This window comes from Haliotis asinina, chromosome 5, assembly GCF_037392515.1.
Source record: "Haliotis asinina isolate JCU_RB_2024 chromosome 5, JCU_Hal_asi_v2, whole genome shotgun sequence".
NCBI lineage: Eukaryota > Metazoa > Mollusca > Gastropoda > Lepetellida > Haliotidae > Haliotis > Haliotis asinina.
In genome coordinates, this window is record NC_090284.1 from 37028965 (window position 1) to 37046002 (window position 17038).

Below are 17038 nucleotides of genomic sequence, written 5' to 3' on the forward strand. Positions count from 1 at the left end.
TATGTACTGTCTCTCTGTATGGACTGAGAGATGGTGAGTCAGGAGACTTGCCTATGTCGTTTCCTCTGCCATTAGATCCCTCCTTTGTGTGTATTGTCTCTCTGTATGGACTGAGAGATGGTGAGTCAGGAGACTTGCCTATGTTGTTTCATCTGCCATTAGATCCCTCCCTTATGTGTATTGTCTCTCTGTATGGACTGAGAGATGGTGAGTCAAGAGAGTTGCCTCTGTTGTTTCATATGCCATTAGATCCCTGCCTTATGTGTATTGTCTCTCTGTATGGACTGAGAGATGGTGAGTCAGGAGACTTGCCTATGTCGTTTCATCTACCATTAGATCCCTCCTTTGTGTGTATTGTCTCTCTGTATGGACTGAGAGATGGTGAGTCAGGAGACTTGCCTATGTCGTTTCATCTACCATTAGATCCCTCCTTTGTATGTACTGTCTCTCTGTATGGACTGAGAGATGGTGAGTCAGGAGACTTGCCTATGTTGTTTCATCTGCCATTAGATCCCTCCCTTATGTGTATTGTCTCTCTGTATGGACTGAGAGATGGTGAGTCAGGAGACTTGCCTATGTCGTTTCATCTGCCATTAGATCCCTCCTTTGTGTGTATTGTCTCTCTGTATGGACTGAGAGATGGTGAGTCAGGAGACTTGCTTATGTTGTTTCATCTGCCATTAGATCCCTCCCTTATGTGTATTGTCTCTCTGTATGGACTGAGAGATGGTGAGTCAGGAGACTTGCCTATGTTGTTTCATCTGCCATTAGATCCCTCCCTTATGTGTATTGTCTCTCTGTATGGACTGAGAGATGGTGAGTCAGGAGACTTGCCTATGTCGTTTCATCTGCCATTAGATCCCTCCTTTGTGTGTATTGTCTCTCTGTATGGACTGAGAGATGGTGAGTCAGGAGACTTGCTTATGTTGTTTCATCTGCCATTAGATCCCTCCCTTATGTGTATTGTCTCTCTGTATGGACTGAGAGATGGTGAGTCAGGAGAGTTGCCTATGTTGTTTCATCTGCCATTAGATCCCTCCTTTGTGTGTATTGTCTCTCTGTGTTGACTGAGAGATGGTGAGTCAGGAGACTTGCCTATGTCGTTTCATCTGCCATTAGATCCCTCCTTTGTATGTACTGTCTCTCTGTATGGACTGAGAGATGGTGAGTCAGGAGACTTGCCTATGTTGTTTCATCTGCCATTAGATCCCTCCCTTATGTGTATTGTCTCTCTGTATGGACTGAGAGATGGTGAGTCAGGAGACTTGCCTATGTCGTTTCATCTGCCATTAGATCCCTCCTTTGTGTATATTGTCTCTCTGTATGGACTGAGAGATGGTGAGTCAGGAGACTTGCCTATGTTGTTTCATCTGCCATTAGATCCCTCCCTTTTGTGTATTGTCTCTCTGTATGGACTGAGAGATGGTGAGTCAGGAGACTTGCCTATGTTGTTTCATCTGCCATTAGATCCCTCCTTTGTGTGTATTGTCTCTCTGTATGGACTGAGAGATGGTGAGTCAGGAGACTTGCCTATGTCGTTTCATCTACCATTAGATCCCTCCTTTGTATGTACTGTCTCTCTGTATGGACTGAGAGATGGTGAGTCAGGAGACTTGCCTATGTTGTTTCATCTGCCATTAGATCCCTCCCTTTTGTGTATTGTCTCTCTGTATGGACTGAGAGATGGTGAGTCAGGAGACTTGCCTATGTTGTTTCATCTGCCATTAGATCCCTCCTTTGTGTGTATTGTCTCTCTGTATGGACTGAGAGATGGTGAGTCAGGAGACTTGCCTATGTCGTTTCATCTGCCATTAGATCCCTCCTTTGTATGTACTGTCTCTCTGTATGGACTGAGAGATGGTGAGTCAGGAGACTTGCCTATGTTGTTTCATTTGCCATTAGATCCCTCCCTTATGTGTATTGTCTCTCTGTATGGACTGAGAGATGGTGAGTCAGGAGACTTGCCTATGTCGTTTCATCTGCCATTAGATCCCTCCTTTGTGTGTATTGTCTCTCTGTATGGACTGAGAGATGGTGAGTCAGGAGACTTGCTTATGTTGTTTCATCTGCCATTAGATCCCTCCCTTATGTGTATTGTCTCTCTGTATGGACTGAGAGATGGTGAGTCAGGAGAGTTGCCTATGTTGTTTCATCTGCCATTAGATCCCTCCTTTGTGTGTATTGTCTCTCTGTGTTGACTGAGAGATGGTGAGTCAGGAGACTTGCCTATGTCGTTTCATCTGCCATTAGATCCCTCCTTTGTATGTACTGTCTCTCTGTATGGACTGAGAGATGGTGAGTCAGGAGACTTGCCTATGTTGTTTCATCTGCCATTAGATCCCTCCCTTATGTGTATTGTCTCTCTGTATGGACTGAGAGATGGTGAGTCAGGAGACTTGCCTATGTCGTTTCATCTGCCATTAGATCCCTCCTTTGTGTATATTGTCTCTCTGTATGGACTGAGAGATGGTGAGTCAGGAGACTTGCCTATGTTGTTTCATCTGCCATTAGATCCCTCCCTTTTGTGTATTGTCTCTCTGTATGGACTGAGAGATGGTGAGTCAGGAGACTTGCCTATGTCGTTTCATCTACCATTAGATCCCTCCTTTGTATGTACTGTCTCTCTGTATGGACTGAGAGATGGTGAGTCAGGAGACTTGCCAATGTTGTTTCATCTGCCGTTAGATCCCTCCTTTGTGTGTATTGTCTCTCTGTATGGACTGAGAGATGGTGAGTCAGGAGACTTGCCTATGTCGTTTCATCTGCCATTAGATCCCTCCTTTGTATGTACTGTCTCTCTGTATGGACTGAGAGATGGTGAGTCAGGAGACTTGCCTATGTCGTTTCATCTGCCATTAGATCCCTCCTTTGTATGTACTGTCTCTCTGTATGGACTGAGAGATGGTGAGTCAGGAGACTTCCCTATGTTGTTTCATCTGCCATTAGATCCCTCCCTTATGTGTATTGTCTCTCTGTATGGACTGAGAGATGGTGAGTCAGGAGACTTGCTTATGTCGCTCCATCTGCCATTAGATCCCTCCTTTGTGTGTATTGTCTCTCTGTATGGACTGAGAGATGGTGAGTCAGGAGACTTGCCTATGTTGTTTCATCTGCCATTAGATCCCTCCCTTATGTGTATTGTCTCTCTGTATGGACTGAGAGATGGTGAGTCAGGAGACTTGCCTATGTTGTTTCATCTGCCATTAGATCCCTCCTTTGTGTGTATTGTCTCTCTGTATGGACTGAGAGATGGTGAGTCAGGAGACTTGCCTATGTCGTTTCATCTACCATTAGATCCCTCCTTTGTATGTATTGTCTCTCTGTATGGACTGAGAGATGGTGAGTCAGGAGACTTGCCTATGTTGTTTCATCTGCCGTTAGATCCCTCCTTTGTGTGTATTGTCTCTCTGTATTGACTGAGAGATGGTGAGTCAGGAGACTTGCCTATGTCGTTTCATCTGCCATTAGATCCCTCCTTTGTATGTACTGTCTCTCTGTATGGACTGAGAGATGGTGAGTCAGGAGACTTGCCTATGTCGTTTCATCTGCCATTAGATCCCTCCTTTGTGTGTATTGTCTCTCTGTATGGACTGAGAGATGGTGAGTCAGGAGACTTGCCTATGTCGTTTCATCTGCCATTACATCCCTCCTTTGTGTGTATTGTCTCTCTGTATTGACTGAGAGATGGTGAGTCAGGAGACTTGCCTATGTCGTTTCATCTGCCATTAGATCCCTCCTTTGTGTGTATTGTCTCTCTGTATGGACTGAGAGATGGTGAGTCAGGAGACTTGCCAATGTTGTTTCATCTGCTGTTAGATCCCTACTTTGTGTGTATTGTCTCTCTGTATGGACTGAGAGATGGTGAGTCAGGAGACTTGCCTATGTCGTTTCATCTGCCATTAGATCCCTCCTTTGTATGTACTGTCTCTCTGTATGGACTGAGAGATGGTGAGTCAGGAGACTTGCCTATGTCGTTTCATCTGCCATTAGATCCCTCCTTTGTGTGTATTGTCTCTCTGTATGGACTGAGAGATGGTGAGTTAGGAGACTTGCCAATGTCGTTTCACCTGCCATTAGATCCCTCCTTTGTATGTACTGTCTCTCTGTATGGACTGAGAGATGGTGAGTCAGGAGACTTGCCTATGTCGTTTCATCTGCCATTGGATCCCTCCTTTGTGTGTATTGTCTCTCTGTATGGACTGAGAGATGGTGAGTTAGGAGACTTGCCTATGTCGTTTCATCTGCCATTAGATCCCTCCTTTGTATGTACTGTCTCTCTGTATGGACTGAGAGGTGGTGAGTCAGGAGACTTGCCTCTGTCGTTTCATCTGCCATTAGATCCCTCCTTTGTGTGTATTGTCTCTCTGTATGGACTGAGAGACGGTAAGTCAGGAGACTTGCCTCTGTCGTTTCATCTGCCATTAGATCCCTCCTTTGTGTGTATTGTCTCTCTGTATGGACTGAGAGATGGTGAGTCAGGAGACTTGCCTATGTCGTTTCATCTGCCATTAGATCCCTCCTTTGTATGTACTGTCTCTCTGTATGGACTGAGAGGTGGAGAGTCAGGAGACTTGCCTATGTCGTTTCATCTACCATTAGATCCCTCCTTTGTATGTATTGTCTCTCTGTATGGACTGAGAGATGGTGAGTCAGGAGACTTGCCTATGTCGTTTCATCTGCCATTAGATCCCTCCTTTGTATGTACTGTCTCTCTGTATGGACTGAGAGATGGTGAGTCAGGAGACTTGCCTATGTCGTTTCATCTGCCATTAGATCCCTCCTTTGTGTGTATTGTCTCTCTGTATGGACTGAGAGATGGTGAGTCAGGAGACTTGCCAATGTTGTTTCATCTGCTGTTAGATCCCTCCTTTGTGTGTATTGTCTCTCTGTATGGACTGAGAGATGGTGAGTCAGGAGACTTGCCTATGTCGTTTCATCTGCCATTAGATCCCTCCTTTGTATGTACTGTCTCTCTGTATGGACTGAGAGATGGTGAGTCAGGAGACTTGCCAATGTCGTTTCATCTGCCATTAGATCCCTCCTTTGTGTGTATTGTCTCTCTGTATGGACTGAGAGATGGTGAGTCAGGAGACTTGCCTATGTCGTTTCATCTGCCATTGGATCCCTCCTTTGTGTGTATTGTCTCTCTGTATGGACTGAGAGATGGTGATTTAGGAGACTTGCCTATGTCGTTTCATCTACCATTAGATCCCTCCTTTGTATGTACTGTCTCTCTGTATGGACTGAGAGGTGGTGAGTCAGGAGACTTGCCTCTGTCGTTTCATCTGCCATTAGATCCCTCCTTTGTGTGTATTGTCTCTCTGTATGGACTGAGAGACGGTAAGTCAGGAGACTTGCCTATGTCGTTTCATCTGCCATTAGATCCCTCCTTTGTGTGTATTGTCTCTCTGTATGCACTGAGAGATGGTGAGTCAGGAGACTTGCCTATGTCGTTTCATCTGCCATTAGATCCCTCCTTTGTATGTACTGTCTCTCTGTATGGACTGAGAGGTGGAGAGTCAGGAGACTTGCCTATGTCGTTTCATCTACCATTAGATCCCTCCTTTGTATGTATTGTCTCTCTGTATGGACTGAGAGATGGTGAGTCAGGAGACTTGCCTATGTCGTTTCATCTGCCATTAGATCCCTCCTTTGTATGTACTGTCTCTCTGTATGGACTGAGAGATGGTGAGTCAGGAGACATGCCTATGTCGTTTCATCTGCCATTAGATCCCTCCTTTGTGTGTATTGTCTCTCTGTATGGACTGAGAGATGGTGAGTCAGGAGACTTGCCAATGTTGTTTCATCTGCTGTTAGATCCCTCCTTTGTGTGTATTGTCTCTCTGTATGGACTGAGAGATGGTGAGTCAGGAGACTTGCCTATGTCGTTTCATCTGCCATTAGATCCCTCCTTTGTATGTACTGTCTCTCTGTATGGACTGAGAGATGGTGAGTCAGGAGACTTGCCAATGTCGTTTCATCTGCCATTAGATCCCTCCTTTGTGTGTATTGTCTCTCTGTATGGACTGAGAGATGGTGAATTAGGAGACTTGCCTATGTCGTTTCATCTGCCATCAGATCCCTCCTTTGTATGTACTGTCTCTCTGTATGGACTGAGAGATGGTGAGTCAGGAGACTTGCCTATGTTGTTTCATCTGCCATTAGATCCCTCCCTTTGTGTGTATTGTCTCTCTGTATGGACTGAGAGATGGTGAATTAGGAGACTTGTCTATGTCGTTTCATCTGCCATCAGATCCCTCCTTTGTATGTACTGTCTCTCTGTATGGACTGAGAGATGGTGAGTCAGGAGACTTGCCTATGTCGTTTCATCTGCCATTAGATCCCTCCTTTGTGTGTATTGTCTCTCTGTATGGACTGAGAGATGGTGAGTCAGGAGACTTGCCAATGTTGTTTCATCTGCTGTTAGATCCCTCCTTTGTGTGTATTGTCTCTCTGTATGGACTGAGAGATGGTGAGTCAGGAGACTTGCCTATGTCGTTTCATCTGCCATTAGATCCCTCCTTTGTATGTACTGTCTCTCTGTATGGACTGAGAGATGGTGAGTCAGGAGACTTGCCAATGTCGTTTCATCTGCCATTAGATCCCTCCTTTGTGTGTATTGTCTCTCTGTATGGACTGAGAGATGGTGAGTCAGGAGACTTGCCTATGTCGTTTCATCTGCCATTGGATCCCTCCTTTGTGTGTATTGTCTCTCTGTATGGACTGAGAGATGGTGAGTTAGGAGACTTGCCTATGTCGTTTCATCTGCCATTAGATCCCTCCTTTGTATGTACTGTCTCTCTGTATGGACTGAGAGGTGGTGAGTGAGGAGACTTGCCTCTGTCGTTTCATCTGCCATTAGATCCCTCCTTTGTGTGTATTGTCTCTCTGTATGGACTGAGAGACGGTAAGTCAGGAGACTTGCCTATGTCGTTTCATCTGCCATTAGATCCCTCCTTTGTGTGTATTGTCTCTCTGTATGGACTGAGAGATGGTGAGTCAGGAGACTTGCCTATGTCGTTTCATCTGCCATTAGATCCCTCCTTTGTATGTACTGTCTCTCTGTATGGACTGAGAGGTGGAGAGTCAGGAGACTTGCCTATGTCGTTTCATCTACCATTAGATCCCTCCTTTGTATGTATTGTCTCTCTGTATGGACTGAGAGATGGTGAGTCAGGAGACTTGCCTATGTCGTTTCATCTGCCATTAGATCCCTCCTTTGTATGTACTGTCTCTCTGTATGGACTGAGAGATGGTGAGTCAGGAGACTTGCCTATGTCGTTTCATCTGCCATTAGATCCCTCCTTTGTGTGTATTGTCTCTCTGTATGGACTGAGAGATGGTGAGTCAGGAGACTTGCCAATGTTGTTTCATCTGCTGTTAGATCCCTCCTTTGTGTGTATTGTCTCTCTGTATGGACTGAGAGATGGTGAGTCAGGAGACTTGCCTATGTCGTTTCATCTGCCATTAGATCCCTCCTTTGTATGTACTGTCTCTCTGTATGGACTGAGAGATGGTGAGTCAGGAGACTTGCCAATGTCGTTTCATCTGCTGTTAGATCCCTCCTTTGTGTGTATTGTCTCTCTGTATGGACTGAGAGATGGTGAATTAGGAGACTTGCCTATGTCGTTTCATCTGCCATCAGATCCCTCCTTTGTATGTACTGTCTCTCTGTATGGACTGAGAGATGGTGAGTCAGGAGACTTGCCTATGTTGTTTCATCTGCCATTAGATCCCTCCCTTTGTGTGTATTGTCTCTCTGTATGGACTGAGAGATGGTGAATTAGGAGAGTTGTCTATGTCGTTTCATCTGCCATCAGATCCCTCCTTTGTATGTACTGTCTCTCTGTATGGACTGAGAGATGGTGTTATGAATTGTTGACTGGTCTCTCGGGGGGCATGGGTTGATGCACCCTCAAACATTGAGGATATCTCAACCCATGGTCTCCGAGGGACCAGTGAACAATGTATTTATCTTACTGGACACCTTATTGTTAATTTTGAACTGTTTGAAGCATGGCTATCGGATCGTATACTTCAGCCAACCTGTGTGAATCAAACCATTCAAATCTTGCATCTTGCTGTTATTTCCCATAGGTATTGTCTTAGTAAAGTTGCCGCAATGTAATTCCCCTTCTTATTATTCACTTAAACTACATTTGAACATTTTATTTTTATTCAATACTTACTTATTGGAAAGAGTCATTGCTTGATTTTGCAGACGACACAAGGAAAACAGATTTAGAGTTATCTCCCTTCCATCAATTTCCATTCGCAAAACATATATAATTTCTGTGCATCGTGCATCGTGCATCATGCATCATGCATCATTTGATGTTACTCGAGGTAAAAAAAAACATGAAGTACTGAATGAGTTGCAATTGGCAGCAGGGTATATTGCAATACACCTCGCTTGTACACGGGATACTTTGAAAGTAATAGATGAGTGTTCAGCCAATCAGACAGTGGCATTTATGTGTCAGTAAGATAAAGGCATATATGCTGTCGAATTGCCCACAAATAGTTTTCAGGGCATCCAAATGCAAATTCTAGAGTAATGGAATACAGGGGCATCCAAATGCAAATTCTGGAGTAATAACAGTTGTAGTCAAAAATGGAACATTTCTGGTCAGTCTGTACTTGTAGCTCTCCGTAAGCAGTATATTCTTGGACTTACTTTCTAGAGAATTTGTTTATTGATTTGTATTTTCCATTAACATTCTCTGTGAAGTGTTATACCCACATGATTATGACTTTGTACTTCATTAATTAAAGTATCCTTCATCGTGTTCACACTGGACCTGCCATATAGATATGTTGACTGTTTCATTATTGTGTAATTATTGTTCACATTTATCAAAGTACACGGAGTAAGAACTGTCATTTTATTTACAACTTTGCTAAAAAGATGTCAGAATGTGTAAATATCCATTTCAGTCTTGGATACTTATTCCATTTGTAAATAATAAGCTAGTCTGTACCGGTTGAGTTTGGTTTGCTTCCAGAGTGGGGGCGTTTTTCTTCATCATCATGAACCAGGTGTTTGGCAACTTGTCCGCAGTGGAGCTCTTCATCAAAGAGAGAGCTATTTTCATGTAAGCTTAAAAGATATTTTGCTTCCTTGATGCTTAAAGTCATTATAATTCTACTGGCTGTGAAGTCATTTGTGGAGTATAGTTCTGATGACTGTTCTGTATATATTTTCATATTTATTTTGGTTTCAAACACAAAGAATAGAACCCCAATTACAGTTAAATTCCCTTTCAACGAGTGACCCAAAGTTTGACAGTATGACTCTGCCATTACAGGCACGAGAACGTGAGTGGCTTCTATCGTGTGTCGGCCTACTTCCTGGCTAAAGTCTTCTGTGATGTCATTCCCATGAGGCTGGTTCCAGTAACTTTTTTCACCGCCATTGTCTACTGGATGATAGGTGGGTGCATCTCAACCAGATCCTTGGTGTGTTTGTGCTGTGTTCATTCTAATGTTTGAAATAACCCTTATTGACAATGAGCTGCATTGGGTCTGTGATATTACTTACTGGCAAACAAGGATAAGTTGGAGTGCCACAAAGAACAAGTTTTCAAGAAGAAGGTAATGCAGGTACGTGGCAGTGAGCAAACCTATTTGACTTCTGAAAGGGAGAGCAGATCTAGGCTTGGGCATGTGCAGTGCATGACGATGAAGTTGATGCCACTTATAGCTGTACACACCTTGCTCATAAGAGTCTCCGTACCTTGTCACTACCTAGACACCCACCACACAGGTGTTACGACAGGCCCTCTCCCTACTTTGTCACTGTCAGAACATCTATGATACAGGTGTTACGACAGGCCCTCTCCCTACTTTGTCACTGTCAGAACATCTATGATACAGAGGTTACAACAGGTCCTCTCCCTACTTTGTCACTGTCAGATGTTATGACAAGTCTGCTTTCTACATTGCAGGTCTAAGAAATGCCGCTAGCTACTTCTTCTACTTTTTGCTGGACCTATTTTTAACATCACTGGCAGCCTCAGGATTAGCATTTGCCATCAGTGCCAGTGTCCGCATCTTCGCCATTGCCAACCTCCTCATCGCTCTGTGCTATGTATTTATGATGGTGAGCATCCATAGTAAAAGCCAGGAAGGTGATACTCTTCATTACAGTTTTTCAATGAGGATTTGGAAAAATAAACTGCCTGTGATATGTTTCAGTTGTTCAGTGGACTGTTGGTGAACCTGAGCTCCATTGCTGATTGGTTGGTGTGGCTGAAGTGGTTCAGTATCTTCAGATACAGTCTTGATGTAAGTATGATAAATATATGTGGTATTCAGAGGCAGTGATAGTAACACTAGGTTTAATGTTGTCCAGGTTTTGTCACCTAGAGGGCAAGTCTTCACAGTAGAGCCGAGAGACCTCTGGCAACTGTTGTCACAATGGTTGTTGTGTTTGTGTGGCACTTGCCTAAGGGCCTTCCTTAAACAATGAACATGACTTGATGTCCATGCCAGTTTCCCTCCAATTCTCGCTGATGATCCCATGATCACAGCGGATACCCGTGTATAGAGGGACCACACATAATCAAGCTAGTCCAGCCATAGTGTTGATCTGAATGCATACATGGACCTCATGAATACAGGTCATCTTGACATTGATGTTCATCACTCCTTAAGTGAAACTGTTGCATACACTCAGTCCTGTCTGTGTGTTTCAACCTAACCATGATGTTCATCACTCCTGAAGTGAAGCTGTTGCATACACTCAGTCCTGTCTGTGTGTTTCAACCTAACCATGATGTTCATCGCATCCTTGGTGAGACAGTAGAATGGTGTTTAGTTTCTTGTATCATGTGAGTGCTTCTCTCCCGGATGAATGATGTTTCATTTTTTATTCTGATGTGAGTGTTTGTCTCCCTGCTAAATGATGTTTGATTTATTGTCTAATGTGAGTGTTTGTCTCACCGCTAAATTATCTTTAGTTGAATGTCTTATGTGAGTGCTTGTTTCAATGATGAATTATGTTTAGTTGTTTGTCTCATATGAGTGCACAATGATGAATGTTTAGTTGATCATCACCTTGTGTGTACTTGAGCCCATGTCGAATGATGGCATTTTGTGTACGTGAGTCCTGTTGAATGATCACTTTGTATGTGATCAAGTGCCTATTGAATGATGACATTTTGTGTACTTGAGTCCTTGTCAGATGATCACATTTTGAGTCCTTGAGTCCTGTGGAATGATCACATTTTGTGTATTTGGAGTCCCTGTCGAAAGAACACCTTTAATGAACTTGAGTCCCTGTCAAATGGTCACATTTTGAGTCCTTGAGTCCCTTTTGAATGATCACATTTTGTGTACTTGAGTCCTTGTCAGATTATCACATTTTGAGTCCTTAAGTCCCTGTTGAATGATCATATTTTGTGTATTTGGAGTCCCTGTCGAAAGAACACCTTTAATGAACTTGAGTCCCTGTCAAATGGTCACATTTTGTGTACTTGAGTCCCTGTTGAATGATCATATTTTGAGTCCAGTGGAATGATCTTTTTGTGTGTACTTGAGTCCCTGTTGAATGATGAAATTTTGTGTGTCCTTAGTCCTTTTTAAATGATCACATTGTGTGCACTTGAGTCCTTGTCCAATGATCACTTTGTGTGTGCTGTTCCAGGCTCAAAGCATCAATGAGCTCTCTGGTGAGGTTTTCTGTGACATGGGGCCAAATGGTACTTGGTGAGTATATTACTTTATGAATCTATAAAACATTAGATTGTGTAGAACAAGTAAGTGTACCCAAACTGTCTCCCAGCTTAAAATGTAAGTAACTGAGGCTTGATTTGTCACAAGCACTTGGCATTTGTCACATCCACCTCACTTTGTGAAGTTATTTGTAATGAAAATATATTTCTTGTGATAGCGATATTCCAGCAATGTATGTAAATTTCAAATCCCACCAACTGACTAGTGTGTGACCAGTGTGATATAACACCTACCCTGGGAACAGTCATATCATAGTAGAAAAAGGCAGTCTACCATCAAAACCAGATTTTTTATCCTATCCTATCTCACACTATGTACTTCACTCTCCTACTTAAACCATTGCATGAAAACTTGCTGTAGGCTAATTTGAATGAAATCTTCTGGACTCACCCACCCAATCGCTCTCCAACGTTCCCATTCCTAGAGACCCCTGAATAGAATAAGCCTTCAGCAACCCATGCTGTGCTAACTTAGATGATGATGCATTTACTACCTATCGCAGAGTTGGTAGCAGGCGAGTGGCAGACAGGGATCATCAGAGACCATCCGAGGGTCCCTTATCATCGAAACAATGTGAACTAGATGTTTCATTTATATCAGCTTGGCGTTCTTCACCCTCAGCAGAGGAGGATTTTTTGGACACAAGTGAAAATCTATGATGTTGATTCTGCGGATTCTCCCACTTGAGTGGTTGTGCTTCATACTTCACTTTCCAGTCATGTCCAGTGGCTCTCATGATAACCTCTCAATCATCCAGAATGGCAGTCTGAGCTCCAAGTGGCAGTGTAGATGCTGTGAGACATCACAACTTCTTATGTGGATAGCTGATAATTTGAAACTACCAAGGAGCAGGTCACCAGTAGAACTGCTATCCTCCTTTGACATACAACCCGATGATTATTTGACGATCACTTTCCCACCTTGGCTGCATCATTGGATGATGCTTTTAACACTTTACAGAAAGTTAGGGATGGTTGGCCACTTCCCAGTTCAACCTTCTACGCTGATTACATCCCAATGATGATGATATCATGTTGTTGGGGACTAAACGGCGTACCTACACTCTTTTCATGGTGGAGGATCAGGAATTCTCCCATCTGGATTCTGAAGTCTGCAAAATATTGACTCTGTTCAACATGATCCTCACAGCCTCAAAGGCAGTTGCTATGGTGGTCACTCATACGACTTCACATCACAAGCCTACATCGGGAGGGGAGGCATGGCCATGATGCGAGAACAATTCCAGCTGGTTTGGGATCAGGTGGCCCATTTTTTCTCATATCTGAGAGCATTCAGGGATTGGGTACCCCTTAATCTGTCCTTCTGAGAAGACTGCTTCAAGGTCAAGCAAGATGCTCAGCTACGGATGTCAGTGGAACTTCTGAAGTTCCAACAACTACAGATGGAATACCTCTGCAACAACAACACCTAGTGCTCTACTTCCTCAACAATCCGCACCTACTTTCGTCATCATCATTTTCGAGGTCACCCCTCCTACCTGAGCCATCTCAGGTGCCAAAAGCATCTGTACACTTACCTGATCCCGTAGCACTATCCGGTCCAACCAGACACATGTGGCAGGATCTTCCAAGCAGTGACTCACTCACATCAACACATGTACACGTCTAGGAACTTCTGCAGTCAGCAAAATACTTGACATTTATACATACAAATGGAGGGTTCTGGATGACCTATTCCTTCTGTTGACACTTTTCAGAAGATTTCATTTTTTTCTAGTAGGTTCCCCTCCGTTGACGCTCCACTTGGTTCAAAGAAGATATCCCGTAACCCAGTCAGCCGTTCTGAGAGCAACAATTCAAACCTTATGGTGGAATTGCTCAGCCCGTCTCCCAACAGTCATTGTATTTTACTCTCCAGTTTTCCTTGTCCCGCAGAAGCATTCAGGCATATCCCAGGGGTGCAGAATGTCATTGCAGACTCGCTGTCCCAGTCAGCTCAGCCATCAACAACAGAGTGGAAGCTGCATCCTCAGATCTTCAAGACTCCATGCTTTCACGCCCAACATTGCCCTTTCTCATCTCGGAGTGATTCAATGGTCCTGAATGTTAAGCAAGTTTCACCACATTCCATCATGTGTGTGGAGAATGGTTTTGAAGCAGGGGCTGATCAGATTAAGGTCTGTGAGAAACTGCAGGGTGGCAGGACTTACTTGCCAAACAACAGCCTTTTGCCTTGAACAATAGTTGAAGCAACATTGATTCAGGACTGCCCTCTCCCAAGAGTTTTTGTGCCATGTAAGTCAAGGGGTTTATCATTGAGAAGCAACTCATCACATGTACTGGAGTATGCATATCAGGAGGTACTGCTTTCTTCAGGCAGATGATGTTGTAGTACGTTTGACACAAAGTACTCAGCAGCCCACCGTCAAACTGTGGGAGAAATGCATACTTTGAGATGGGAGAAGTTTAATAACTTGGAAATTTGGGGAAAATTTGGAAACTGTATATTTATAATGCTTATCCTATCTCATGCAGTGGATTCCCACCTGACTTTCCCCTCATCATAGATTATTATATGACACACTTCACACGCTTTACAGGGATGTCTGACATGTCCTGGAATGGGAGTGGTGGAGAGATGGGGTAAGAGAGAGGCATAAGATTTTATTCAACCTAGCATACAGCAGGTTTCCATGACATGAGCGAAGTAGGAGAGAGAAGTGCATACCATGAGATAGGATGAGTCTAAATATACAATTTATTGTTGAAATTTTCAATTCTTTAAACTGCTGAACATGGATATCCTGTTCACCTGGTAATGTGTATGTTTATCACATGTATGTCAATGGATGTGTCTCTTCACACAGTACAACAGGGGACGAGTATCTCAGTCAGCAAGGTATCACCTACGAGACAACATGGGACTTGTGGGTACCCCAGGTGGCACTGGCAGCTATCGCCTTTGTCTTTCTAATTCTGTCCTATATACAGCTGCGTCGACTCAAGAAGCTCAAATAATACGGCTTCCAGAATGAGCAACTTTGTGGCAATACAAACAGAAGCTCCACTTAAAATGTACGGGTGGACCTAATCAGAGGACTGTATAGTTTTTATATATTTTCATGTGTTGATGTGGGGTTAAGTGGTTTAGTATACAGCAACATACAAGACTAAGCATGTTGTTTAAGACACGTATAACCTGACAGACATAACTCCTCATCTTACTTTCCTCAGGGACAGATATGCTGCTGTCAACAATAATGGTTCATCAGTGGAACTGTATAGTATATAACACATGAATATAGTTTTCTTGTCTTTTGCTTCTTTGTTTATTCAGCAGTTTGTTCCAACATTATTTGGTTAATTTTGTATAGTCAGTCTGGTTGGTGTATCTTCCATCTTTGTGGAATGAATAGTTGAGATTGTTTGTTAGGAAGCGTAATGTGATATTTGGTTATACCTGACATTGGAGTGTCAACCCTTGTATGCACCTTTCTCAGCAAATCCTCTTTGAACTGCATACAGAAATAAAATTAGAGATATTTGTATTCACTTTTACAGAATGTATTTTTGTTTACGTTTAGCTCCCTTGAGTGAAACTTACCAGCTTATGTCATGACCTGGTTGTCAGGAGTGAAACACCTTCAGTAACACTTATGACCGGAAGCATTATGCTCATGTATATGGTATATCTTAGGCATTGAATGAATACTGATGTAAAATAGTGAAAAAAGCTTCTGCAATAGCACATTCCTTTATTTACATGACTTATCCCACTGGGTACCCATTTTCTGCTTGGTGGAGATGGAGTTTTGAACAAACCCACTGGATAAAAGCTGAGACTACAGTTTCACATTTGTGTTTGTTTAGCATGAGATCTCAGTTCATATATGTACCCAGGTTCCAATGGCAATACATTCCATACTTCGGGGTACTTCTTTATCTCAAATAAAACTGAATCACGCATGATGCAGGGTTATCGATTATGTGGCATTTCAGTAATAAGACATTTACGTGCGGGGGAAAAACAGCAAGATGCAAGGTTCGATTCGTTTGATTCACTCCATGCTTCAAACAGTTCAGAATTAACATTGAGGTCTTCGGTGAGATAAATAGGTTGTTCACAGGTCCTCGTGGACCATGGGCGGACGTACCTGCACCCAAAAGAGTGAATGAAAGCAAGGAATGTAACTCCGAAAATATTCCATGTGACAGTCACGTGCATTCAACAAGTATATTTAGATTCCCCTGTTCCTTTAACTTCGTTCATCGGGAAGCAATTTAACAATTTTAAACAGTTGATTCATCAAGTTATGTAAATGTCTGGGTTAAGTAGTCGACGTTTAATATTTCCCAATCTGAACTTGATTGTCATTTGTATGAAGATCATTTTGTTAAAAATTTCAGAAAAGGGATATATTATAAGTTGTTGGCGCTCAGGGTACATAAACATCGAGGGTACATCAACCCATACTCCCTTCGTGACCAGTGAACAACTTATATTTCCATTTTCCCATTTTTCTTATTTAATACTGATCACATTGTTGATTATCTGTATGTGCACTATGTCACTACATGTGAGTCATGAGAATAAACCACTTCTTCTTGAGAGTACCCTTCAGCGTGTCTTTGTAGCCTTTCTTTGGTCTGCCGGATGAACTCTTGCCTGTGGATAGCTTTCCATACCACCGGAGCCATTTTGGGTGCATTGGTACATACTCAATAATTCGATAACAGCCTGTTAGACATCCTTTCCTGTATTATCATACAGAATTCATTCTCGAGCATTTACAAAATACTTCAGTTGACTGCCCGTTATGGTTCCTATTGAAGCATACGTATAATATATCCTGTTACAGCGAACTGTGACCAAAGGCTAACTTGTTAGATTTGCTCCTTTGAAGTCAGGTACCCGCCACCGTGATGTTGCAGGAATTGTGATAAAAGTGACGTGAAAGAACACTCTCACTCACTCACTCACTCACTCACTCATTCACTCACTCACTCAGCATCACTCAGCATCATAATGGTAGATGCAAGATATATTCACAAAACTTCCACAATAGTATCACGTGAATATCTTGGTCTTCGATAGTCCATGCTTGTTGCAAGAACAAACACCATTTAATAATTCTTGTGCATGGGACCCGTGAAGGTCCAGGGTAGAATAGGCCTTCAGCAACTCATGCTTGCTGTAAAGGACGACTCAGTTTGTCGTAAGAGGCGACCAACGGGATTGGGTGGTCAGGCTCGGTTGACATATCATCGGTTCCCAATTGCACAGATCGATGTTCATGTTCATGCTGTCGATCACTGGATTGTCTGGTCCCGGCCGCTGCCAT

The 17038-nt window shown here is 43.1% G+C and overlaps 1 protein-coding gene across 1 annotated transcript in view; it reads left to right on the top strand.

Annotated features, from left to right (window-relative positions):
- The window catches only part of LOC137283845 (broad substrate specificity ATP-binding cassette transporter ABCG2-like), a 96812-nt gene extending 81885 nt beyond the window's left edge, over nt 1-14927 (top strand). The window contains exons 13-18 of the mRNA XM_067815526.1: nt 9006-9095; nt 9309-9433; nt 9948-10102; nt 10198-10287; nt 11648-11709; nt 14564-14927. Of these exons, the coding sequence (XP_067671627.1) occupies nt 9006-9095; nt 9309-9433; nt 9948-10102; nt 10198-10287; nt 11648-11709; nt 14564-14714 (673 nt within the window). The 3' untranslated portion in view covers nt 14715-14927. The remainder of the gene's footprint in view (nt 1-9005; nt 9096-9308; nt 9434-9947; nt 10103-10197; nt 10288-11647; nt 11710-14563) is intronic.
- Nucleotides 14928-17038: the final 2111 nt, after the last annotated feature.